Raw genomic sequence first — 24317 nt, 5'->3', positions numbered from 1 at the left:
TTACTCTGTTTTCACTCTGAGATCTTAATGACTTCAGGTTCAGTATAAATCTGTTAAAACGACATTATAATATTTCTATTCTATATTTTACTTAAATGATATGGATTAAAATCAACGGATTGTATAAACAGGTGATTCATTCAGACGTTTGAATGATTAATCGATTATTGGAATTATTATCGATCGCTGTGATCTGAGGTGTGTCCTCGAGCCGCCATGTTCTCCGGTGACGTCATCAAACGGGAAGTGAGCTCCTTGTTGTTGTGCTGTCTGCGGAGCGGGAAGCTCGCGATCTGAAACAACTCTTCCTCCTCTTCCTCCTCTTCCTCCTCGCGGACCATGGACGGGTGAGCGCGGAGAACGTCCCGCATCTTTTTTTCCCGCACGTCCCGCCTGTTTTTCTTCTTCCTCCCTCGCGTTTCCTTGGTGATCGGACCGCACCTGCGCGAGCCTCCGGCGTCAACCCTCGCGCCCGTTTGTTGTTGTTTACTTGTTTACTGCAACATTTCCCGCCACAGAACCGCCCCGGTTTCCCGTTTCCCGCGCGGTCCAGCTCCCTCGGTTCCCTTTTGTGTTTTTGTTTTGGTGTAACGAGCGAACAGTGACGGCTGAGATCCCGCGATAACTGCGTGTTCTCGTGCGGGGCAGAGTGCGGAAGCGGAGACGCGATGTTCCTGTTGCTCTGAGCTGGATCGTGAAACATCGAGTCGAATAATCGAACAATAATCGAAGATCAGAGAACAAACAGAAAAACACCGGGCGGCCATTTTAATTTTTCATTGATTCATCGTTCAGTCTGAAACTTATTTGACTTCATTGATTCAGATTGAACGAATGAAAACAAATATTCTGTCACCAATAATATTAATGAACCGGTGTTTCCCCAGTAAAGAGAATGTTGAGTTTATGAACCGACTCGTCGATTGTGTGAGTCAATCAATTGATCAATAAAGTAATTTTCTTATTGATCAATAATAAAACAAAGAGATGGAACAAGACAAATAGACTAAATTAGTTAATGACACATTCATTTCTAGTTTATGACTTGATTAATTTAAAGTGAACATCATTTCTGCAGGAGGCGTGAACCTCGTCTCTCAGCCGCTCTGCGAACATGAGCACTGTCAACCTGTCCGCAGGTGAGACCTCTCTCTCTCTCTGTCAGTGTCAAGCTTGCTCTACCTGAATCCCTACTGAAGGTTGAATGACTCTATTGACCTGTTTGTGCTCGTCACAGTGGATGGCTCTGATAGGCCGTGTGTTTCTGAGCGAGCCCAGTCTGTCCCGTCTCGGGTCCTTCACCTGCGCCATCTTCCTGTTGATGTCTCTGAACAGGAAGTGCTCGCTCTGGCGCTTCCCTTTGGCAGAGTTAGTAAACTAATCACACTGAGAACAAAGAACCAGGTGAGTGACGACACGCTGATGGTGTTTTACAGCGTGTTACCAGCGGGGGGGGGGGTTAAAGTACATACTGATAAAAGCTGTCGTTGAATAAATCGAGGTCAGACGATGGGACGTAAATTAACCTGCACTTTAATTCATCACTTTTGTCTTCGTTTAAATGTCACGATCAACATCTTGTTTCCAGGCATTTTTAGAGATGGCCTCAGAGGAAGCTGCTGTTACCATGGTAAACTACTACACCTCAGCCACACCCACAGTCAGGAACCAGCCAATCTTCATTCAGTACTCCAACCACCGCGAGCTCAAGACCGACAATCTGACCAATCAGGTGAGGGGCAGTGGCTTCAGCCACACCCACCTTAACACAACACTCATTATTTTTAAAATACCTTAATGAAGAGTCGATGTTGTTGACAAATAATGATTCAAAAACAACAAACAAACAAGGCAACATGTTTTATTATTATTTATAAATCAAACAACGGGTTTCCATGGTGACGTGTTTGTTTCTAATATGTGTTTTGTTAACAGTTGTTGCTGAATAATTGTGTTTGTTGACAGAGAGCTCAGGCAGCGCTGCAGGCCATCAATGCAGCAGCAGTGCATTCTGGGAACATGGCAACAGGAGGGGAGGGTCGGGGCTTAGTCCCGGGTCAGAGTCCCGTCCTGAGGATCATCGTAGAGAATTTATTTTACCCGGTGACGCTGGAGGTTCTGCAGCAGGTTGTTTATTTCTGTTTCTCACACTGTGCCATGTTTGTCTGTGTTGTTGATATTTGTGTTTACATTTTTGTGTGTTTGTGTTTTTAGATCTTCAGTAAGTTTGGTTCTGTGTTGAAAATCATCACGTTCACCAGAAACAATCAGTTTCAGGCTCTGCTGCAGTTTAGTGATGCTGTGCACGCTCAGCACGCCAAGGCTGTGAGTCACACACACACACACACACACACACATATAAATACTACACTGAAATGTTTTCCCACCATATATCAATAACGACTGATGGAAGAAGACGACTGATAAATTCCACCAATCAGAGTCCGTGTTTGGAGCTCTGGTTCAGTCAGATGGCCGCTCTCTGTCTTTCAGTCTCTGGACGGTCAGAACATCTATAACAGCTGCTGCACACTCAGGATCGACTTTTCCAAACTGAGCGCGCTCAACGTCAAATACAACAACGACAAGAGCCGAGACTTCACCAGAGCCGACCTTCCGACCGGCGAGCTGGAGCCCGCCGCTGCATTTGGTGAGAGGAGCTAAATTTGCTAATGCTAACTAAATTAAAATACTCGGAAGGTTTTAACTTTGAACAAGGTCTCAGTATTAACACTGTGTGTGTGTGTGCTTTGCAGGTGTAGCTCTCCCTCCATACGGAGCAGCTGCTTTCCCGCCTACCTTCCACCAGCACCCAGGTGAGAGACTGTTGTAATGTCTGTACATGTATGATGAGATCTGCGTGGATCTAAAACTACATGAGCGTTTGTTCATGAACCTGGGCGGGTCTTAATGTATTGTGCTGAAATACTATGTTAAATAAAGTTTTTCTGATGTCTTCAGGTTTGTCGATGTCGGCCATCCCTGGCTCGTTGGTGTCTCCGCCTCGTGTTACATTGCAGGTAGCGCCTCCTGCTGTCCACTCGGTGCTGCTGGTGTCTAACCTGAACCCAGAGGTCAGAGGTCACATTGTCTCTCAACAGTTGACCAATCAGAGCGCTTCACTCACAGCTAACTTTACTGACACTGTTTGTCTCTGCAGAGCGTTTCTCCGCACTGCCTATTCATCCTGTTTGGTGAGAAATTTATTTTAAAGTTACTTAAAATGTTCATGTATGACGTCATCCCGATATGAAGTCAGCTGTGGTGTGTTTTCAGGTGTTTATGGGGACGTTCAGAGAGTGAAGATCCTCTTTAATAAGAAGGAAAATGCTCTGGTTCAGATGAGCGATGGAACTCAGGCTCAACTGGGTCTGAAACATATTTTCATTCATTTCAAAAGTTTATCGTTTAGTTTCAGGAAAACCTTTTTAGTGTTTAGAAAATAAATAATATTTAGTCTCTTTTGTCTAACAGCAATGAGTCACCTTAACGGCCAGCGTCTCCATGGTAATGTCATTCGGGTGACGTTGTCCAAACACCCAGTGGTGCAGCTGCCTCGCGGGGGGGCGGGGCAGGAAGAGCAGACGTTGACTCAGGACTTCTCAGGCTCCGCCCTCCACCGCTTCAAAAAACCTGGATCCAAAAATTTTAACAACATTTTCCCTCCGTCAGCGACGCTGCACCTCTCCAACATCCCGTAAGATCCGCTCACATGTTCTATGACACGTGTGTCAATGTTCTGTAACGGCTGACATTTTAAATGAGTTGGGTGTAAAAATCTGAATCAAGGACCAGAACAATCTGTTTTGTTATAATTATAATTTCTCCCCTGTCCTTAGTCTCTTTGTCTTTTTTCTATCTTTGTGTCTTTGTCTTTGTCTCCCAGCTCGTCGGTCAGTGAAGACGCGTTGAAGGATTTATTTTCCTCCGGTGGATTCACCGTCAAAGCCTTCAAGTTTTTCCAGTTAGTATTAACAATAACCAGTTACAGACAGAGTAACCCGTAGGTTGTTCATCAAGAGAATTGCTGAATCGTTCAAGTCAAATTTTCAGTAGAAATATGAAACGCTTTAAGATGAGTGTATGTGATGATGTCACTTCCTCTGATGTCACAGGAAAGACAGGAAGATGGCTCTTATGCAGCTGGCGTCGGTGGAGGAGGCCATCGAGGCTCTGATCACTCTGCATGACCACCAGCTGGACCACAACCAGCACCTCCGGGTCTCCTTCTCCAAGTCCACCATCTGACCTTTGACCCCTGGGCCCTGACAGATACATGTGAAGTGGCCCCTGGTCTGTCGGCGGTGTTCACCTTCAGGTGTAGTCAGCTCATAGCCTGTTAGCCTCCCATTTAGCTATCACAGCTTTTAGCTTGTTAGCTTTGATTGTAACTTTCACAACGAAAGTAGAGGCAGAAGAACCGTAGTTCTTCTCCTGCGCTCCACGTCATGTATCAGAAAGTCGACTGAGTCTGAGTCGTGTTAATTAAGAAGTTTGTTGAATCTTTGACGGGGTGTAAATCACCAGCACCGACCTCAAACGTAAAAATTATAAAAAATATATGGGATATTTTTATCAGGTAAATTACAGTTTAATATTTCTTACAAATCTTTCCGCCCATCTGCAGCTACTAGCATAAATGTCAAGTCACGTGGAGGCTAGAGGTCAAGGCTAACATGCTAATATTTAACATTGCAGCTAATGGTCTGATAGCATGTTAGCATCAGTGCTGAAGTCATGATGCCCTTTGTGATGTCACATCCTCTCTGGACGAACCCGTCATCTGACCTTTGGCTTTTGGAGCTGACTACCGAATCAGACTGTAAAGAATTCTGATTGGCCTGTGGGGACCAATGGTTGAACCCCGACACACAAACCATCTGTGCCGACACATGATGTCACAACAATGGGTCGTTTCCATGGTTACAGTGGTTACAGAGCACATTCCTGAACAAACTGTGTAGCAATGCATAGTGGGTTGTGGAGTCCACCAAGGAGCTGTTGTGAGTTAAACTTTTTGTTGATGAACGTGATGTAGAAAAGAAATCAGGAAACATTTTTTAAAGTTAAAAAGAAAAATTTCAAAGTAAAAGCCCAAAGTAATGGAGGGATTTTAATGTTCCATTATTTTGTAGTTAATTTATATTTGAATGACTCGGCATGATCAATAATTATTTTAAACCTGTCGCAACTGAACTTATTTATTTAGTTTAGTTTTTATTTTTCCTCCTGTCTTCATTTTACTGTGAACATTTGAAATCGTAAACAGTTTCAGAACAGTGACGTGTCTGTTTGGTTACCATGACGATGATGATTATTTTATTGTATTAGTTTAGGTTGCTGCGATCTCTGCGATCTTTCTTCTGTGCCTTAATTTTTCTCAATTACTTTTTTTTTTTTACATTGTGTTTCTTTTTTTTTTCGTAGAAAATATTTTCATGTAGTTAAAATATTTTTAGTTTTATCGGTGTTTTTATTTTGGGGGTTTGTTTCAATTTTGAATGTGTTTGTACTGAAATAGTTGATGACTCTATGCCCCGCCCATCTGTCGCACCTGTGTTTCTGTGTGTGTGTGTGTGTATGTGTGTGTGTCAGTCTGACCCCTGATTGGTTAATCCTCAAATGTCACACCCTCTTTTTTTCAATATAAATATATTTGATTTAAATTTCGATTTTTTAAGAATCATGTTATCACATCGGTTCACAAAGAAAACGTTTTCTTCAAACAGGAAACAAGCCAGATAAAACAGGAAGCTGCCAATTTCCAGTTTGCCTTCTGACCTCTGACCTTCCCTTTGATTGGTTAAAAGTCATCGAAGTCTTTGTTTTCATATCAGTGTTTCACACGTAACAAAAAAGCTCAAAAGTCAATTCAATTCTTTTGTTTCATAATTTAGTTTAATTTGGTTAAAGAAATGGTAAAAAAGGTTTCATGTTTTGTTAAAAAATTTGTAAAAGTTTTGTAACATTTAAAAATGACAGTCTCGAACCAGGTGGGGGGCGGGGTCAAACCAAGCCAAAGTTTGTGTGCCTTTTAATTGGACCAACATGTTTTCTTATTATGACATCACTTCCTGTTTAAATGGCGTTCCAGTGTTTTTAGTTACTACTCTTTACTTTATTTTGAACATATTTTGCATTTGTTGTCACGTTACAAGTTACAAAACTTGATTCACATGATGATTTTTTTGAAGTATGTTCATAACTGTGACATCATTGCCTCTTTGATGTTTCATTTGATTAAACACTAATGTCAATGTCCCGCCCACCCATGCATCAGTCAGTCCAAACCAAAGGAAGCAGTTTAAACACGTAACATGTTACAACACGTTTCGTGACACATGGAACAAACTGGTCACATGGAGGAGCTCCTGTTACATGTAGTTTGTATGTTACTCTATTACTCACTTAAATACTTGTAACTATGTAGATACATGTGAACATTAAATACTCTAACATTACAGTTACTTTTTAAACACATATTTGTCCCACGTCTGTTTGTTACACGTGTACTTGTATGTAATTTAAACCTTGATACATTAGACATGAATACTTGTGTTTGATTTACTTCATCAATTTTACACTACCCATCTAGTTAGATTACAAACACGTTACTTTTGTTATAATACTGACAAGAACAAGAGGAACATGTATGTTTATGTTGCACATGTTTACTGCATGTTACATGCTTGCAACACGTTACATGAGAAGCAGGTACCGTCACTTGTAACATGAAAACATAAAAAACCCTTTCAGAATAAGATTGTTTGGTTTCTGTTATTTTCAACTTTAGGCTTGTCCATGATTTTACTTTGAAAGTCACATTTGTTTCTGCTTTCTTTACAAACTTTTATACTGAATGTATCTTTTGTTTTCTAATGCTGATGAATGTAAAGTACTTGTGGTGCATTGTGGGAGGAGGTGCGATTATTATACGAAATATTTTTTAATATTGAACCAGTGCATGGGGGGGGGGTGTTATCTGTGCTCGACTCAAAAAAAATGTTGAATTTTTATTTATTCTGAAAGTGACAGGAAGTTGTAGCATGAATCACTGAATAAATAAAACATCTGAAAACCAGTACCCCGCCTACCATCTGTTCTCACAGCCAATCAGAAAGCAGGACAACAAGCGTATGAATTAAGTTCTTCTTTAAAAGGACAAAACTTTATTGTTCCTGACATGACACGATCAGTCAGACAGCAGGTCATAATCATAAAAAAACAAATAAACTACTTCCATCTGGACGATGGCGTCTTGGGTTCGTCCGACTCAATGATGTCATCAACCAAACCCCCTGTAGCTATGCTAACAGTAAAGCAACACGGCTGCGATTGTCCACACACACACACACACACATACATACAGTGTTGGACTGCAAAGTAAAATATTCAGAAATGTGATTTTCTCTCGTGAAATGTAACGACTGTGAAACAACAGGAAAGAAACTTGTTCAGTGTTTACATCTTTTTTCTGATTGGCTTTGTTTATATTTTTCCACTATGTCGTGTGCGACAGAAACTTCACGAACAACAAAAGATGCGGCTTGACTCTCTGACTTATCTCAAACTAATAAATAATTAATGATGAACAGTTTGTACCAAAAGTTCTCACAAGGACAAAATAAAGATCGTTAGGTTGTAATTTAAAGATGTTTCTTAAAACACAAAATAAACATCTCAAAAATATGAATTCTCTGGTTTGTCATACTTAATCAGATTGCAAATTTTTTTTATACAAATTTTATGTCAAATCATTTTTTGACTGAAGTTTTCAGTTTTTTTCTTTTTGACAATCTCAACAGATCAATGATCAGATGTGATTTTATTGGTTAATTTTAATATCAAGTGTTTTTCTTCTAATTTTGAAAATGAATAATCTTATTATTTCTTTTGTTGGATTCAATCCCTAACGAATCGTGGAGAGAAGAACCTCCAAAGTCCAGAACCAGAACTTTTTTGGTTCCAAAACTGAATTTGTTGTAAACGAGGAGAAAAAGCTGCGAATGTTTCTGCGAGTTTACACTTTGAGCCTCATGTTTCTTTTTTTTGCCGGAGAATCATGTTAAATTTTTTGCAATTTATTTATCCGCAAAGCAAATTTCGGCAACAAATAACAATAAAAAACTGCCACCTGCTGGACATGAACTACAAAATTTTGAATTAATAATCAGTTTTATTTTAATTTGAAAATCATCCGTTTGAATTAAACTTAATAGTTTTTTCAAGTGTAATTCTTTAATGGTTGAATTTCAAAGTAAAATATTGTAATACTATAAATTCATTTTCAGTCATAACATTTTTTTTGGCCGTTATTTGCTTCCATAAAAAAACTTTGAACATGAAAATTTAAGCAAAGAAAAATCAACCAATGAGGAGAGGATTTTACCCCCCCCCCCCCATTGGCTGATTTTTTTTCTTCCTCTTGTCCAATCACAGATTAGACGATTCAGTGCGATGCGTCACTCCCTCTCATTTTTTATTTTTTTCATTTTTTCTTTCTTCCTTCCAGTGCATTGGCTCGTTCTGGCATCATTTAGTTTTAGCACCAAAGGAACATAAATAGTTAAAAACACACAAACTTTCCTTAAAAAACAAAAAAACAAATCAGTCTCTTTGATGAGGACGAAGCTGAAGGCTCAGCCGGTCGTCATGGCAACTACACATCGAGGATCTCTTCAGCTGTGCCGCCACAGCGGAGCCGGTATCGACCGGTTCTCCAGCTGATGGTCGGGTCCCACAGAGCTGACAAGAAGATCTGCACTGCCATCGACTCTCTGATGAACCACGCCACCGCAAAGTCCAGCTTCGAGAAGCAGAGAGCGCCGCCCTGCAGGATGTGTGAACAGTGACAATTAAACCTGAGACTTAAAAACGTTTACATTTTCATTTCATTTCTTTAAGTTTTTTTTACGTCTGTTTATTTGCTTATATATATTTAATGTAAATATTATATCCATTAGGTAAATCTTGAACTATATAAAATATTATGTTTACTAATCTACATGTTTTGATCAGGTGATTATTAGAAACGAGTTAATAACTAATATTCTTCCAAATTAAAAGCACATCATGTTAATACCTGAACTCCAGTGAGTTGAATGTAGTCACTAATAAACCAGGCCAAACAGTGACACATGAAGAACGCCATCATGTCCCACCTACACACGTTACAAACACACACCATCAACAATAGTAAAACCACAGAATTATACATTTCCCACCTAAAAACAGTGTCAACATAAGCTGCTCTCTGATTGGCTGCGTACCTGAACACGTGATGAGCAGCCCAGCCAATAATGAGGCTGGCCAGGAAGCACTCAGAGACGGGCTCCAACACGGTGCCAGGAAGCATGTTGATCCTCAGTTTAGTCCATCTGAGGAACAACAAGATAAAAAATGATTATGATTAATAACTGACAAAAACACAATTCAAGACAAATCATTTATATTTATTGCAGATTTGAAAAAAAAAACTTCACCTTTATAAAATAAAATAACTATTGATGTAATATGGATGATATCCACAGCCAATCACAAACAGAGATGTAAAGTCACCTGATCATACGGGACTGAAACTGGCCAATAGAATAAGACCCAGAATTCTGCAGTGCCACCTGCGTTGCCATGGAGAACTTCCAGCCTCTACGGAAACGAAGGCATGAAATCAATACTTGAACTTAAAACACAAAAACGTTTACCAGATGCTGATGCTAATGCTAACATGTTAACCTGTCTGCGATGGCTTTAGCCATGAAGTAATCTTCAGCGATGTACTGAGCGAAAGCGACCAAACCGCCGGCCTGATCCAACACGTCCTTCCTCATTAGACACGACATCCCTGTTACGCACTTTATCCCCGTCACATTCGCTGAGATGTAAGATCGAGGATGAGACGTCCCAAAATACACCTGGAGAACCATTAGCCTCTGTTAGCATTAATACAGCCACAGAAACAATTTACTGTCATCACATTAGCCAAAACAAAAAAAATGGGTTAACCTAAGCTACTGGTTAGCAACACGTTTAGCATGTGTTAGAAGATGATCACGTGTCAAAGAGCCGATGAATGATCTTAAAAAAACATGTGAGACATAATTAACAGCTTCAAAAACTAATGCTAAATGAGAGAGTAAACACATTACATTTAGCATGTCAAACAACATTAGCATGTTGTATCTGGTTTTGATCATGTGAGTAGCAGCTGAGTGAGCACACTGTTAGCGTGCTAGCCTTACCTGCTCCAGCGTGGCGGCGAAGCCTTGCCGGTCGGCAACATACGGCAACCCGTGGACCAATCCCACCTTCTCTGTCATCTGATTGGTCAGATCTGTCAGGGTGTCAGGTTTCACTGCCACACACACACACACGCACAAACAGTTAGCATTAGCTAGCAATGAGACCAGCTAAAGGTGAAATTAACATGTGGTGGGCGTCGGCGCTGACCTCTGATGCCGCTGTCACAGATCCACACCAGCCCGTATTTGGCTCCTTCATAACCAGGCATCAGGTTGTTGATCTTCGGGTTGATTCCAACTTTCTTGCCCCCTGAGAACCAAACACCACCACATGCTAACGTCAGATGCTTTAACTGAAGACACTAAATAAAGATAACTAGATGTAGAGTAACTACGAGAACATGACAGAATGAATTTCACCAAGAACACAGCAACAAACATTTCTCACCGATGAATAAACGAGCGTCAACGTTGGGATATTTTCCCAAAAGTTTCTTGCAGACGTCGACAGCAGGATCGTCCTCATCCTGGATGCAGAGCAAGATCTCATACTGCGGAAAAAACCAAAACTGTCTCGTTATATGAGCCTGGAAATCCTGAACGAAGTTAGTGGGTTCTTACTTTGTCATTAGTGAGAGGTGATTGTGGGAATAGGATGGTTAATTATTACTAATGTACTGGTTAGTTATTAAAGGGACTTCTTGTGATGGGTTGTGAGGTTGATAGACGTCACCTTAAGGTAATCCAGAGTAAAGAACGTCTCCAGGTTTGGAGAGCAGGTTGGTAATTAGTTATTAGTTAGTTATCAGAGGTGAGGGAGTGGGGGGGGTGAACGTCACCTTGGGGTAATCCAGAGTAAAGAACGTCTCCAGGTTGGAGATGAGGTTTGGGTCCACTCCCTTCAGGGGCTTCAAGAGAGAAACTCCTGTTTGCTGCACAAATGACTGTTTGACCTCTGACCTCTTCTTATGGAGGTGGAGACGCCTGAGAGAGAGAGAGAGAGAGAGAGAGAGAGAGAGGTAGGTCAAACTAACTCTCACTGTTCTTGTTATCAACAGACAGAATCATAATATCATAAAATGTTGCATTGCTAGTAATAAGGATATTATTGAAAACATCGAAGATAATCATAATAAAACCGAATGAGTCTGACAAATCTTTTCAGTTTTTTGTGAACATGTGAAGTTTTGATTCAGTTTCAACTGAACTAAAATCACAATTTACCACAATTCAAAGATCTTTGAAAGGATTTTTTGATCCAAACCAACTGAAGGAGTGTTTCCCTCCAATCAGGAGCTGTTTGTTTGTTTGTTTGTCACCAGGATGAACAGGTTTCCAGTCAAGTGTGTGTGTGTGTGTGTGTGTGTGTGTGTGTGTTGTTGCACAATGAATTAACTCCCATTCCATCATAAATGACGTTAGACTGAAACAAACATGACGTTTTCAATTTCGTCACAACAGAAGAAACTATTGCACAAATCCGACGTCAACGTTTGAAACATCGAGCAGATTCAGATCGTGGTTCACGTGATTTCACCTCAGTCTGATGAACACACACTTTTCTTCAACATCCGGTGATTCCGTTACATTCACGACATGTTTCAATCTAACGAAGAAACAGGAAATGTCTGAAGCTAACTCCAGCGAGCCGCGAGAGAGAGGGGGCCGAGAAACAAGCTCCTCTCTGCGGCGTATGCTTCTCAACCGTCCCGGTGCCACAACACTTCAATAAATTACAACATTGTACATTATAATTTCATGAGTTTCCCACAAGCTGCTCGGCGGCAGCGCCATGAACTGACAGAGCTAACAGGCTAGCGGTGAACCAGGAAAACGCCCAACAGCTAGCCGAGCAGACACGGAAGCTATAACGGCTGTGACACATCCAGAGACCCGCGGAGGAGACGCGATTCTCCCGTTTACATGTTTCACCGCGACCGATGTGAACGTGACGGAAACAACCAGAGGGACAAAGACACGAATCTGATAATTGTTGGCTAACAGCTAGTCCTGCTGTTAGCTTAGCTGTTAGCCGCAAAGACCGTTGACTTACACGTAGATGATGGACATGAGGTGCATGAGCCACAGGACGAAGAACAAGATGAAGCCGAACACGGCGAGTCCCTGCATGGCGAGCTCCAGCAGGGCCATGGTGCTCAGCGGGGCCGACCGGGGCCGCGGGCCGGCTGGGAGTCACACAGGCTCGGGGGGAGGCGACCCGCTCAGCGGCCTGGGAGCTGGAGCAACGGAGCCGCTCGATCAGCGGGTCCGACGATGTGTGCGACAAACTCGGCTCGGGTGAGTCCGGCGATCCGGCCTCCGGCTGACAGCGGGGGTGTCAGGAGCCAATCCGGGTCAGGGGCTCCAGTAACGCGGACACGGAGACCGGGCTCGACCTGGTGATGTCCGGGTCACGGTTCGAGCATCAGGGCAGAGTCAGCAGACCGGCCGACGGTCAGCTGACCGACCGGGGAGCGGCGAAATGCAAGAGGCCAGGCGGTACCGGAGTCACACTTCCTGTCAACTTCAAAATAAAAGCTCTTATTTATCAACGCCTGTTCTGTTCCGGTGAGGTTCAAATGTTTATATTCTTTATTAACATCAAAGAACATCAAAGAACATCACAGTTCAATAAAACAGAGGAACACGAATTGTATTTTAGAGCCCAATGATTCTATTTTTATTCTGTTTTAATCGTTTTGTTTCATTTTATTTCATTTAAATCTGTTTCACCCTTATTTTACTGTTTTTAATTCTGTTATTCATTTTTATATACTTTATTTTATTTTAATCCTGCTTTGTTTCATTATATCTTATTGAAATTCTATTATACTTTATTCACGTTTTTATTCTATTTGAAGTTACATATTTCCATAAATGTGTCCACCAAAAATTTGAAAGATTTAAGATTGAAGATGATTGTCATTTTTATGTTTTATACCATAAATCATTTTCATCAGGATGAAAATATTTGATGCTAAAAATAAGTTGCCACAAGGAATTAATCAAGACTTATTGATTTGTAAAATATTATGTGCTAACATCTGCTCCCACCTTCATTCTGACCTTCGTCTCTCCGTCTCCGCTCAGAGACGATGAAAAGGTTCAAGTATCCAACACAACCGAACCAAAAAAACAACAAAAAGACTTTGTATGAAAATAAACTACTATTGTCAGCAGAGATCGAACAATAATTCATTTTTCTATCTAAAACAAAAATCATCCCAAAATCAATAAAAGTAATTAAAAAATTCACAGTAAAAAAAACAATCATTTTACAAAACTTTACCATTTTAGGATTTAAAGCTTCACGTTTCAGCAAAATATAAACTTTCTAGATAAAAAAGTACTTCCCCAAATTTCCCAAAAGTGTCTCTATTACAGCATAAATAGAATTTTTTTTTAAACATGGAAATATGTATATAATTGTAATATATATATATATTTACACATTTTGGAAAGGAAAATGCACACATTTAAAAATCTCCAGTGTAATAGAGCAACCGATCAGAAGACAAAATCAATAAAATAAAATCAATCACACTTTAAACGGACGCATTTCATCATTTCACATTCATGTATAAACAGAGAAAAGACACTGAATTAAAAAAGTAGCAGCAACGACACATACTGTGATTGACAGTCACCATGGAAACACATTCATTTAAAAACATTCATCGATTGGTCCCTTTTGTTGACGAAGCAACTTCACCTGTTGAAACACGAACAGGTTAGATTTCAGTGGTTTCTCAGTTTTGTAATAACCTTTGACCTTTAGACTGACCTCATTTTAAGCTTCATTTGCGGAAGACAAAGGTCCTGAAGTGAAAGTGATGATTTCTGTCATTGACAGATGAATAAATATTGATTGATTAATGGTCATAGATTGATTTGACGTTTGGTTTTTAAAATGTCAGAAAATGGTTTATCCTTTTAGAGGAAACTTTTTTATGAACTGATGAATAAATTATTAAAACTGTGTTTTGACTCTTTTAGTATCTTTCTTTAAATTTTTCGTCCGTCTTCTTGTTCCTATCCATATTTTCTCCTAGGTAGTGTTTTCAAGAAACAGAGGAACCTTCGTTTAAGATTATTTCCTACTTTTTCTTAAACATTTTAACTGTCTAATAAATTATTTTACAATAACTTTAAATTTACTTTTTTGACAGATATTTTGTCACCATTTATCTCCCATATAAACTTCACCTGTAGAATTATTTCCTGCCGATTGTAAAAACCTGTGACATCACGAGTTTGCCTTCACATTTTGTTCATTCATGTTTTCAGTCGATCTCCACGCGGAACGCACTGATTTCCATTGGCCGCAGACGAGTCATGTGCGACGGCTGCTGTTGGCGGGCGGACTCGTCGTGGTCATCTTCACGCAGCAGAGTCAGACCTGAATGACGAACTGAGCGAAACTGAAGAGGAGAGAAAAGATCGTCCAGATTCACCTGAAAACAGAAAAATATACAAAAACAGATAAAACATTTGTTTGAAAATTCATTAAACAGGAAGAAAAACTTTATTTAAAAAATGACATAAACGATTCAGACAAACAACAAGAAGACAATGGTGTGTGTGTGTGTACCTCCTCGTGCACGCTCCATGTGCACTTAAGCGCTGGCTTGGGGGCGGCACTACAGTCAAAGCCCTTCCTGTGGAGAAGGAGGGCAGCTTCCTGTGAAGGGCTCCCTGCTTCCTGTTTACCATAAACAGATATAAACATCTCTCTGTTATTTACCGTGGTAACACTTTTTACTCCTGGTCATTATTGGTTATCGAGACTTTACATTTATGTTGTTTTATTTCTGAAAACCAATAATGGATGTTCCAGGTGTTTCCAGGTGCAGTCCTCACCTGAGCGTCCTCCAGTGTCCTCATGTTCAGCAGGTGAATGTCGCACGGCAGCGATGAGCTGAGTGGCCGGAACGGGTGGAGCTTTGGCAGCTTGCTGTTGCTTTGGGTGACCATGGTGACTGGTGGGTGGCAGAGGGAGAGCGAGGTCAGGTGGGCGAGCAGTGACAAGTGGTCGACTGAGGCTCCTCCCACTTCCTGTCAGAAAACAAAGATAAGTTAAAATTACAAAGACAATTTAAAATAAGTATTTTCTGTTGAAAACTGTGGCCACACCCCCTCACCTGAGTCCCGCCCCTCCGCTCCTCCAGCAGCAGTTGGAAAAAATTTGCCGTCAGCTTGTTGTCAGTGACACCCTGACCGAGGCCGCGGTTATCGTCCTGCTGCAGCCTCCGGTCCAACACCACCTCCAGCTCACCTGCACGGGTCAGAGGTCACAGGTCAGAGTCAGCAATGTGGCAGAACAAGGGCGACGCCTTCTTTTACCTCAGTTTATAAACGCGTCCCAAGATTCACTGTTCACGTCAATGATTCACTTCGGATGAAGATTAAAATATAATTTCTGATATTGATACTTGATTGTGTTTAATCACCTGATCGTTATCATGTTTCAACAAAGACGCTTTAATTTTTTATGTTTCATCAGAATCATTAGTGGTTTGAACTCACAAGAAAACTTTGAAACAAAGATTCAAGGAAATGAATCTGAATTTATTCTTGATTCTTCATGATTTTATAGTTTGGTTTGAGTTGAATCGTGAATGAAAAGTTTATTATTATGAATGAAGAGAAAACAAAAAAGAAACCCTGAAAATGTTTAATTCAAAATGACTGAAAGCTGTTTTCACCTGGTCTGAGTGATGCGACGGCCTGACTCTGCGCCGACAGCAGCGTCAGACGAGACGCAGAGTCCTGAAGGAACGAGGACGAGCTCATTGGATAAAAGTTGGCCTGCAGGGGGAGCTTCGCCAAGGTCCGCCGCTGCTGCATCTGCGACCAATCAATACTCAGGAAATCAGTAAACACCAACCGACATGAAATGATCTGATTGGACGAATGAAAAGATAGAAACCTGGAAACCGTTGAGGTCGGAAAAGAAACGGTTGCCGTTGGCGACATCACTGGCAAGCCGCATGACGAGTTCGCGGTTCTTCTCCGACCTGATGTCCACCGTGTTGGAAATCTCCAGGGACCTCCCAGCATGCCCTGTAAACAGGAAGTCAGAATAATTTTATTGTGAAACGGTTAATGTTAACTGTTAATTAAGATGAATTATATAATTCAGTGAATGAATGAAATAAATACAACATTAACAATTATACAATCATGTGACCACGCCAACCAGTGATGTCTCAGAGTACACTTGCACATCACTGCACACAAGTCAATGTCAACGAACATGTTTTAAACATGTTACTTGACAAACTCTGAGTTTAAACACGCAGCACAGGATCACATGTCACACACTGACGGAGCACGACAGAAACGTAGAAACATATCGTTACCGTCCAGGTGGAGGAGCCGCACTGTGTGTGTGAAGTGTTGGTAACAGGAAGTGATGTCAGAGAAGATGGGACCTTTGGAGACTCGGACCAGGGGGGGGTCTGAGGACGAGTAGAGCTGCAGGTGGGCGAGAGACATCAGTCAATCAGACCAGTCAACTGGATTGTGTCTTGGTCTAAGTCCTGGTCCTGGTCTTACCTGGGCCCCCTCCTCCCCTGGCAGAAACAGGTAGGCTCCGCTCCTGTCCGCTCCAGTTCTGGTTCCGTACCACAGGAACTGAATTTGGACCTTACGGACCAGACCGGATTGAAGACGCAGCTTCTGAATTTCAAAATAAAACAAACATTTAAAAAAAAATATCGGTCACAATTTAGAAAAATGTAGTTATAGACGAGGAAAAGATTATAATCACTGATAAATATTATCAGTGATTTATTTATTTAAAATAAAACCACAGTAAAATAAATATACATAGTGTGTGTGTGTATTTCTGTACATACCTGCAACAGGCCAGTCTCCAGGGAACTCCATATTTGTAAATGCTTGTTGCTAAGCGACAGAGGCGCGTCGGCATCAGGTCCAGTGAGGTGCGACACCTGAAAGTGTTTGGTGTGAACAGTCGGTGTGTTGCCACGACGATGGAAGATGTACTTTGCCCGGTGGGAGGAGCCAGCTGATGCTTTGCTCACATGATACACGACGAGTGACAGAGGAGGAAGTTCAGCCACGAAAGAAAACTGAAGCGACAAAACACAACGTGAAACAAAGACCGACCAAAGTGTGTTTATTAATGAACTCAACTCGTCGTTCTCACCTGGAACGCCTCTGTGGATGCTCGGCTTGGCTCCGTCCACACGGCAGAGATCTGCGCAGCCATTGGTTGACCTGTTTCTGCATCAACAACACGAGCATCCAGAGAATCGACAACGATGGTGATGACGGACGTTCGGAGCTGCTCCGTCGGGTTAAAGATGATCAACGGCCTGAAATGCAGATGAAGGTTTTTGAAACAACATTCAAGCTAAACTTTATTTAAAAACAGATTCTGTACATAACGAAGTTAGGCCCCTCACCTGGGCTCATCGCTGAGCACGAGCGGCGTCTTCTGAGGCAGAGCGTCCTGAGCTGAGATCACGTCGTCCTGTGGAAACATCACATGATTAACGTCAGAGCTCTGACTCTTCTCAAACACATCTGTTACATCAGCTGATGTTCGGACAGACCTGACTCTGACCTTTCAAACACAAACTACCCGTCACACTGTAGATCAAACAAAGCTGTAAAACAGTGGATGGACTCAGAGGTTACCATTTGCAGGAAGGGTTTCGACTGGTCGTGGTGGTAAATGCTCTTGTCCAATAGGAGCAGCCAGTGGGCGGAGCTCTGCAGCACCTGCCGCAGGTTCATGATGGAGCGAAACAACCTGAAAGACAATATTTGTTTAATTCTACATAATTTTTATTTTCTTAAACGCTCTGAGCGATTCATTCATGATTTGTTTCTCTGCACTGTGAAAAAAAAAAAAAAAAAACTTTATAAAAAAAACCTATTGACTTTAAAACATGATGTTATCACTACAATGGGAATGATGGTAAACTACTGTTAGATGCTAATGCTAAATAAATGGGTATGATGGTAGGCTAATGCTAAAAGCTCACTGCTCACTCGAAATAAAACAGTACCTGAGACCGTTGCCAGTGACGATCCCATCCTTCAATAGAGAGCATGGAGGAATAAATGAGACAAAGAAAAGCTAACGCTAAACATGAAGCAGTTTGAGATGCTAATACTGATTTATTATCAAAATTTGATTTAAGCTAACATGCAAACATAGCATTTTCATACTATCAAAAAAAAACCTGTATTATCAAACATGCTAAGATGCTAGTGTGCTAACAAGAGGTAGCCACCTGGTGCCATAGTCAACCACTACAGGGTCACGGGCGGTGCCAGTTACGGCGTCATGGTGCTGGAACAGTGCAAGGTTCCGCCTCCCCTCTGTCATGCGCTGGAAGTGTTCGCGAGCCGGAAAATCTGCGACAACACGACCGTTGCCGCTGAAACGTCGCATTTCAGCCAGTGTCAACGTGAAGAGAATTTCTGTCGCTCTGTTGGATTTAAAGAAGTCAAACATTTAAAATGACGATAAACTCAAATTAATTCAGTTACAAACAAAACACAGAAAACATGTGAAACATAAATAAAACTAATATTAACAGAAAATATGAGTTTTTTTTAATTCATTGAGAAGCTGTTTATTGTCAAGAGAAATAAAAATGTATAATAAAACAATGTGTTGTGGATGGTACCTCAGCGTGGCCTCCAGCATTCTGTCCATATGTTTGTAAAAGGGCCTGGAGGTGAAGTACCCACTCCAGTAATGGTCGTCACGGTCGGCGTAGGTGAAGAAATCACCGCGAAGAGTCGGCAGCGTCGTTCCTGCTGCGCTCAGACGCCGCTGGAGAGCCTGGAAGTAATCTGACAGGGTCCCGAACTGAGCCTGAAAACAAGGAGCAGGAGTAGAACCACATATAAAGAGATGCTAGCTGGAAAAGTGATGTGTAGATGTCAGTCAGCTAATTCCACTGTGATGTCACTATGTGAAGATCCACCCACCACAGCCTCTGCCCGGCCCCTCGGGTGTATCAGGAGCTCACCTTGACGTGCAGCTTTGGGTGCTGATCAAAGTAATCAAAGAGTTTCTGGTAGTTATGGAACTGAGCGTCCCATTCGCTTGACTCCACAAACCGAAAGTCGTCGCCGAGGGGAACGAGGAGAACCGGAGAACGAAAGAGACGGGACTTTTGACGGTACTGATCCAATAAGAGGAGAGCGCTGAGAGAACAGAGACGTCAACATGAGAAAGTCACACACAAGAACATTCACATGTCACAGAAAAAAAGGACCTTTAAGCCTGAAGCATTTTACACTTTCATTTGTTTTCGTGTCTTTAATTTAGACGAGTTCACTGTGAAACTTGAGAATTCTGAAAATAATAATGTAAGAAACTAAACTACAAACTTGAATCAATTGATCGTCAAAATTTGAAGTAACAGTGATCAATCATGTTAATATTATTGTTGACCTCAACGCCTTCCTACCGCTCCTGGATGTTCTGCTCTGTGATTGGCTTAGGTGGTATTCTCCATGGACAGAAGACCCGCCCTCCTGGCAAGCGGTGAAAGTCGAACTGACAACACACTGACGGGTTCGGACCACACGTGTGAGGTACGTCATAGCTGTAGAATGGCATCATGTGACATGTGATGTCACTACGGGGGGTGGAGTCTGATTTGGGAAGAGGGTGGGTTTTGAGAAACAAGACGTTTGTTAAAAAAAGGAGAGTTTTCATTTTATATAAAATCATTTTAATACACTGATTTGATTAATTATTGATTTAATGTCTCAAATGAATGTAATAAATTAATTTGAATAATGTGTTTTTATCATTGTAGTCAACACACTGTATTCTACATTCAAGTGTCTCTCGCCCACACTCACCCCAGCTCTGTCGCCATTGAAACTCAAGCGTCTGTTGCTGGGCAAAATGTTTCTTGACGGCGTAGTGAACTCGTTGAATGACCATGTTGCTAAGCCCCGCCCCCTTCAGCAAGTAGGTCATGGAGGGGGAGTGGCCAAATGGATCCACCGCCCACCCGCTGCTTGGCTTCACGCCTGCAGAAACATAGCATGAATAAAGAAAGTGTGTGATGTCACAGATAAGTGAAGCACGGTAAAAATAGAGGACGTACCCAGGTGTCTCTGAATCCACTGATGACCCTCGATCAGCTGATCCAACAGAGCGAAGTAATGAGAATTTGCTTCGTCTGCCATCACCCAGCCGCCGGTCACCAGCTCTAACTGCCCCGCCCCCACCAGCCTGCAAAATATTTTAAAAAACTGATTAATGATAAAATCAATATTTGAAGACAAAACTGAGTCCCAGTAAAAAATAATAAACATAAAAATAACATTAATTTACCGTTTCACCATCTCTCTCTTCTGATCGTCGATGTCATTCCACCATTTAGAGAAAAAACTGACTTCTGCCCAGATCATCTTCTTCCTGAAGAACAAGAGAATCATCCGCTTATTTGTTTATTTCATAACAAGACACAGACACACTGTCGTCATGACGATGCTCACCTGTGGTCTTCGCTGAGTTTGATCAACATGTTGTTGAGGATGTGTCTTGTCTGATCCTGATAATAAAGGTCAAAGGTCTTTAACCAACCTGCAGGGCACACACACACAAAGTGTAATTTAAATCGACAGACTGTGACAGATTGTTTGTTTGCTTTTGGTGTAATTTCTCACCGGGGTCGTTGTGTGAGTGCGGAACGAGAAAAATTTCCAGTGGCTGCTTGTCCCACTCGTTTCCATGGTAACGGATTTCAAAACCCTGTTTCCAGGCGCCACCGTCAAGGTTATCAAAGGGCAGGAGGTCATAAACATCCAGCAGCTACACATGGAGACATGAGGAGTGTGTGTTAAGATGTGTATGTTATTCAGTTTTGTGTTTAGTAAAGAACTTCTACCAAAGTACTTTTGTAAAAACAAAACAGCTGTTAGCATGTTAAGCTAACCTGAACGCCAACAGCTCCGTCCTTCATCTTTCCAGCCAATCGGCAGCCAGGAAGCTCGTCAGCCTGGCTGTGGTTAGTGTCTGAGCTTACGTTGGCTGCTCCTCTCTTTGGTTCCCATGATGCTTTGCGGTGGATCAGAGAATTCCTTAGTGTGGCAACAAGACGGTTGTTGTCACTAAGGAGATGCTCCAACCTGTCAATCTTCTGTTGGAGGTGGGATAATTCCTGTAGAGAGGTTTTAATTGGCTTTTTAGTTGAATCCTTAAGTGAGGTCATTCTTCAGTTCACCTGCCGTCCAATCAAACAGATGTTGACTGACCACTATCTAGTGGGCGTGAACAGACACAGTTTGACAGCAGTCATGTGACCAGTTTTCATACCTGGTCCACCTGCAAAACAGGTGAGTTCACACTGTGCTGAAGCTCCGCCCCCTGCATCAGGTCCAGCATGCGGTACAATGACATCAAAGCCACGCAGAAGATTCCGCCCACTAGCCCCACCAACACCCGACTCCTCTTCATGACAACAACAACAAAGCTGAAACCAAATAAACAGTCAGGCTTGAGGTAACACATCTTCATTTAATATTCATTAATATCCAGCAGTGTTCTTAAGTTTAATAATCAAACATCACCTCCTGTTGACATAAATAATAATAATTATTAATACTAATAAATAATAAACATAAACAAATCACAACATAAAAAATAATAAACGTGGACACTGTGGTTTCCATATTAACTCAGTGATGATGCTGCAGTAATTCAGATTATTATAATAATTAAATCTGTGACAGTCACTTCCGGTCTTACTCTACCTTCTCTCCTGGACTTCCGCGTTGAGCAGACAGGTCTCGTGCCGTCGCTCACCTGTCTGGTGAAGTACCTGTGTGACGTCAGTTTAACATTAAAATAATTTTTTTTTTTAAATTACGTTTAGATTTTCATTCTAGTCAAAGAGTACCTGAGCAGCACGAGCTCCGGTCGCTGCTGCGCCTGCTCCAATCCCTTATTTTGCTTCCGGTCTGGTTCAACTGACTCAGCGCTCCGGAAGCGTCACTTCCTGTTAGAGAAGCTTTTTTTTCCCACAACTTTATTGTCTGTGTGAAACAACAATATGACACGTGCGAAACATTCTGAAGGTTCTAATGTTCGTTATTCATTCACTGAAGAAAGCTCCCTGCTGTCCTCCTCCACGTCATGACAGCGATCCACAGAGTCCGTAGAAAAGAATTATTTTACTGAATGTGCTGATGTTTTCGCTTCCGCTGTAATGTCTCTCTGGTGTTAATAAAGTTAGTTTGAAATTAACTCCTCGTCCACCCCACCCCCTCTCCCGTGACAACGTCACGTGATTAGTGTGCATCGTGACGTCCCGTCAGCTGACTGCGGTTGTAGAAGTCGGTTCATCTTCGACCTTCGTCTCGGTTAATTCCTCCGGTACCAGCTCCGGTTCCAGCTCCGCAGTCCGCCACTCCTGTCCCGGTCATGGCGAGTCAGTCTCAGGGGATCCAGCAGCTGCTGCAGGCCGAGAAGAGAGCGGCCGAGAAGGTGGCGGAGGCCCGCAAACGTGAGTGCACACACGGTCCGTTAGCTGTTAGCTGGTTAGCTGGTTCCAGCGGCTGTTCGCGGCCGTTAACGAGCAAAATCCCCGGTATGCCCGTTAGTAATGAGCGATGGAGAAAATAACGGCAGAAACTCGGAGGAACGCAGCGACCGAGGAAGCGGAACCAGGCGGCCTCCAAGGCTCAGCCAGGTCCCTGACCCGGAGCTGCAGCTCGACACAGAGATGATGAGGAAATTAGTAAAGATTCTGTTGTGACTGTAAAACTAGTTCATACACATTTACCTCAGGTTCTGTCAGACTTGATCAGAACTGATCAATTACTAATGATTAATGATCAAGTATTCATCAAATACAAGATGTTTACATTGGATTTTAATTTTAACAGTTTCTCAGTGACTCTTATGAGTCAAACATCAGGTGATAAAGTCTCAGAGGAAGAATGAAAACACACACACACACACACACACACACACACTCTGCACTTTTTCTGTCCTTATTGTTTAACTTCCTGTCTGTGAATTCCACTTGTTGAACTTCCTGTCTCGTCAGGTAAGAACCGGCGTCTGAAGCAGGCGAAGGAGGAAGCTCAGGCTGAGATCGAACAGTACCGTCTTCAGAGGGAGAAGGAGTTTAAGACCAAAGAAGCTGCCGTATGAACTTTTCATTACGAACTTCTAATGTTCTGATAAAATGTTCTTATTTATCTAATACTGTTTCCCCCCCAATCAGGCCCTTGGTTCCCATGGTAACAGTGCTGTGGAGGTGGACCGCGACACCTTAGAACGGATGGGCCGTATCCAGGCCAGTTACCGTGGTAACCGGGAGGCGGTGCTGGGCGAGCTGCTGCGACGCGTCTGTGACATTCAGCCGGAGTTTCACGCCAACTACCGTGTGGCTGGCTGAGGGGCGGGGTTAAGGCCAGGGGGGTGGGTCAAACATGGGATATGTGGATGTTGGCAAATTAGCTTTGTTAGCGTGTTTTAGTTTTTGTTTCAAACTAAATTCTGCTAAACACAAGGGAAATATCAAAACTTTTATTTTTAAGGTGAGAAGTTGTTTTCCTGCTCTGTGTGCAAAAATGAGATCGTAAATAAATGTTGGTGTTACAGTGTTGATGTTTACGAAGTATTTATATATATATATCAGAATTAATGTGTTTGTTTCGTTTTTCTTTAAATCTTTCCTGAAGCTAACTTAAGTTTTTCTTCACTGTATCTTTGTCAGGTGAGAAAATAACTCAATCATGTGTCAGTTTAAAAAAAAAATCTCTATATTATATTTAATGATGCTGATTGGCTGTCTTTTGTGAGCGTGCTCCTCTGCTCTCTAACCTGATTGGCTAGAAAGTGGAAAGGCTTTTATTGTGAAAATCTTGTCCATTCCACATTTTTTTGTTGCGTTGTGTGTAACTCTGACTTCCTGTTGATGTTTGTGAAGTGATAATAAAAAAAAAATACTAAAATGGATGTTGATGGTTGAATCTGATCTGTGACTGACTGAGAAGTGTTCAAACAGAAATCATGCAGTGATGTGACGGAGCAGGAGAAATGATGCTTGACGCTCCGTC

General features: G+C 41.9%; 4 protein-coding genes across 4 annotated transcripts; 2 read left to right on the top strand and 2 right to left on the bottom strand.

The window, feature by feature from the left end:
- The first annotated feature begins 213 nt into the window (after window positions 1-213).
- On the top strand, window positions 214-7081 carry LOC109642278 (polypyrimidine tract-binding protein 3-like). Its single transcript, XM_020106987.2, has 14 exons — window positions 214-347; window positions 1079-1139; window positions 1238-1404; window positions 1589-1732; window positions 1966-2127; window positions 2215-2325; window positions 2494-2650; window positions 2757-2816; window positions 2962-3074; window positions 3161-3194; window positions 3277-3369; window positions 3475-3697; window positions 3887-3964; window positions 4116-7081. Exons 2-14 carry the CDS (start codon window positions 1115-1117, stop codon window positions 4246-4248), a joined length of 1500 nt encoding a protein of 499 aa, XP_019962546.1. The 5' UTR covers window positions 214-347; window positions 1079-1114; the 3' UTR covers window positions 4249-7081.
- A 60-nt stretch (window positions 7082-7141) lies between these two features.
- On the bottom strand, window positions 7142-12808 carry ugcg (UDP-glucose ceramide glucosyltransferase). Its single transcript, XM_069513726.1, has 10 exons — window positions 12292-12808; window positions 11078-11222; window positions 10687-10789; window positions 10447-10548; window positions 10239-10351; window positions 9733-9911; window positions 9559-9645; window positions 9270-9377; window positions 9083-9161; window positions 7142-8830 (listed from the first exon to the last, which is right to left on the bottom strand). The coding sequence occupies exons 1-10, from the start codon at window positions 12387-12389 to the stop codon at window positions 8660-8662; spliced, it is 1185 nt and encodes a 394-aa protein (XP_069369827.1). The 5' UTR covers window positions 12390-12808; the 3' UTR covers window positions 7142-8659.
- man2a1 (mannosidase, alpha, class 2A, member 1) lies at window positions 12808-22285 on the bottom strand. The gene is made up of 25 exons (XM_020106985.2): window positions 22148-22285; window positions 22002-22069; window positions 21565-21721; window positions 21185-21409; window positions 20916-21060; window positions 20745-20832; window positions 20581-20664; window positions 20351-20478; window positions 20100-20273; window positions 19700-19886; window positions 19256-19433; window positions 18908-19098; window positions 18509-18706; window positions 17907-18021; window positions 17672-17739; window positions 17413-17581; window positions 17099-17335; window positions 16797-16919; window positions 16601-16715; window positions 16168-16301; window positions 15944-16085; window positions 15380-15513; window positions 15099-15293; window positions 14830-14940; window positions 12808-14692 (listed from the first exon to the last, which is right to left on the bottom strand). The coding sequence occupies exons 3-25, from the start codon at window positions 21703-21705 to the stop codon at window positions 14522-14524; spliced, it is 3453 nt and encodes a 1150-aa protein (XP_019962544.2). The 5' UTR covers window positions 21706-21721; window positions 22002-22069; window positions 22148-22285; the 3' UTR covers window positions 12808-14521.
- A 261-nt stretch (window positions 22286-22546) lies between these two features.
- On the top strand, window positions 22547-24216 carry atp6v1g1 (ATPase H+ transporting V1 subunit G1). Its single transcript, XM_020106986.2, has 3 exons — window positions 22547-22753; window positions 23300-23400; window positions 23480-24216. Exons 1-3 carry the CDS (start codon window positions 22672-22674, stop codon window positions 23651-23653), a joined length of 357 nt encoding a protein of 118 aa, XP_019962545.1. The 5' UTR covers window positions 22547-22671; the 3' UTR covers window positions 23654-24216.
- The last annotated feature ends 101 nt before the right edge of the window (window positions 24217-24317 follow it).

This window comes from Paralichthys olivaceus, chromosome 18 (genome assembly GCF_024713975.1).
Source record: "Paralichthys olivaceus isolate ysfri-2021 chromosome 18, ASM2471397v2, whole genome shotgun sequence".
NCBI classification, from domain to species: Eukaryota; Metazoa; Chordata; class Actinopteri; order Pleuronectiformes; family Paralichthyidae; genus Paralichthys; species Paralichthys olivaceus.
Note: the sequence above shows the minus strand (reverse complement) of the source record. Positions and strands in the feature narration are given on the sequence as shown.

Excerpts from the sequence above, each read along its gene's own strand:
- LOC109642278 (XM_020106987.2), top strand. The coding sequence starts at position 1,115 with ATGAGCACTGTCAACCTGTCCGCAG. Across the intron at positions 1,733-1,965 it reads CCGACAATCTGACCAATCAG|AGAGCTCAGGCAGCGCTGCA; the intron begins GTGAGGGGCAGT and ends GTTTGTTGACAG. Across the intron at positions 3,075-3,160 it reads TGTCTAACCTGAACCCAGAG|AGCGTTTCTCCGCACTGCCT; the intron begins GTCAGAGGTCAC and ends TTGTCTCTGCAG.
- ugcg (XM_069513726.1), bottom strand. The coding sequence starts at position 12,389 with ATGGCCCTGCTGGAGCTCGCCATGCAGGGACTCGCCGTGTTCGGCTTC. Across the intron at positions 11,223-12,291 it reads CTCATGTCCATCATCTACGT|GCGTCTCCACCTCCATAAGA; the intron begins GTAAGTCAACGG and ends TCTCTCTCTCAG. Across the intron at positions 9,646-9,732 it reads GCTAAAGCCATCGCAGACAG|AGGCTGGAAGTTCTCCATGG; the intron begins GTTAACATGTTA and ends TCGTTTCCGTAG.
- man2a1 (XM_020106985.2), bottom strand. The coding sequence starts at position 21,705 with ATGAAGAGGAGTCGGGTGTTGGTGGGGCTAGTGGGCGGAATCTTCTGC. Across the intron at positions 16,920-17,098 it reads TGGAGACTGGCCTGTTGCAG|AAGCTGCGTCTTCAATCCGG; the intron begins GTATGTACAGAA and ends TTTGAAATTCAG. Across the intron at positions 16,086-16,167 it reads CCGACCTCAACGGTTTCCAG|ATGCAGCAGCGGCGGACCTT; the intron begins GTTTCTATCTTT and ends GATTGGTCGCAG.
- atp6v1g1 (XM_020106986.2), top strand. The coding sequence starts at position 22,672 with ATGGCGAGTCAGTCTCAGGGGATCCAGCAGCTGCTGCAGGCCGAGAAG. Across the intron at positions 22,754-23,299 it reads GGTGGCGGAGGCCCGCAAAC|GTAAGAACCGGCGTCTGAAG; the intron begins GTGAGTGCACAC and ends CTGTCTCGTCAG. Across the intron at positions 23,401-23,479 it reads TTAAGACCAAAGAAGCTGCC|GCCCTTGGTTCCCATGGTAA; the intron begins GTATGAACTTTT and ends CCCCCCAATCAG.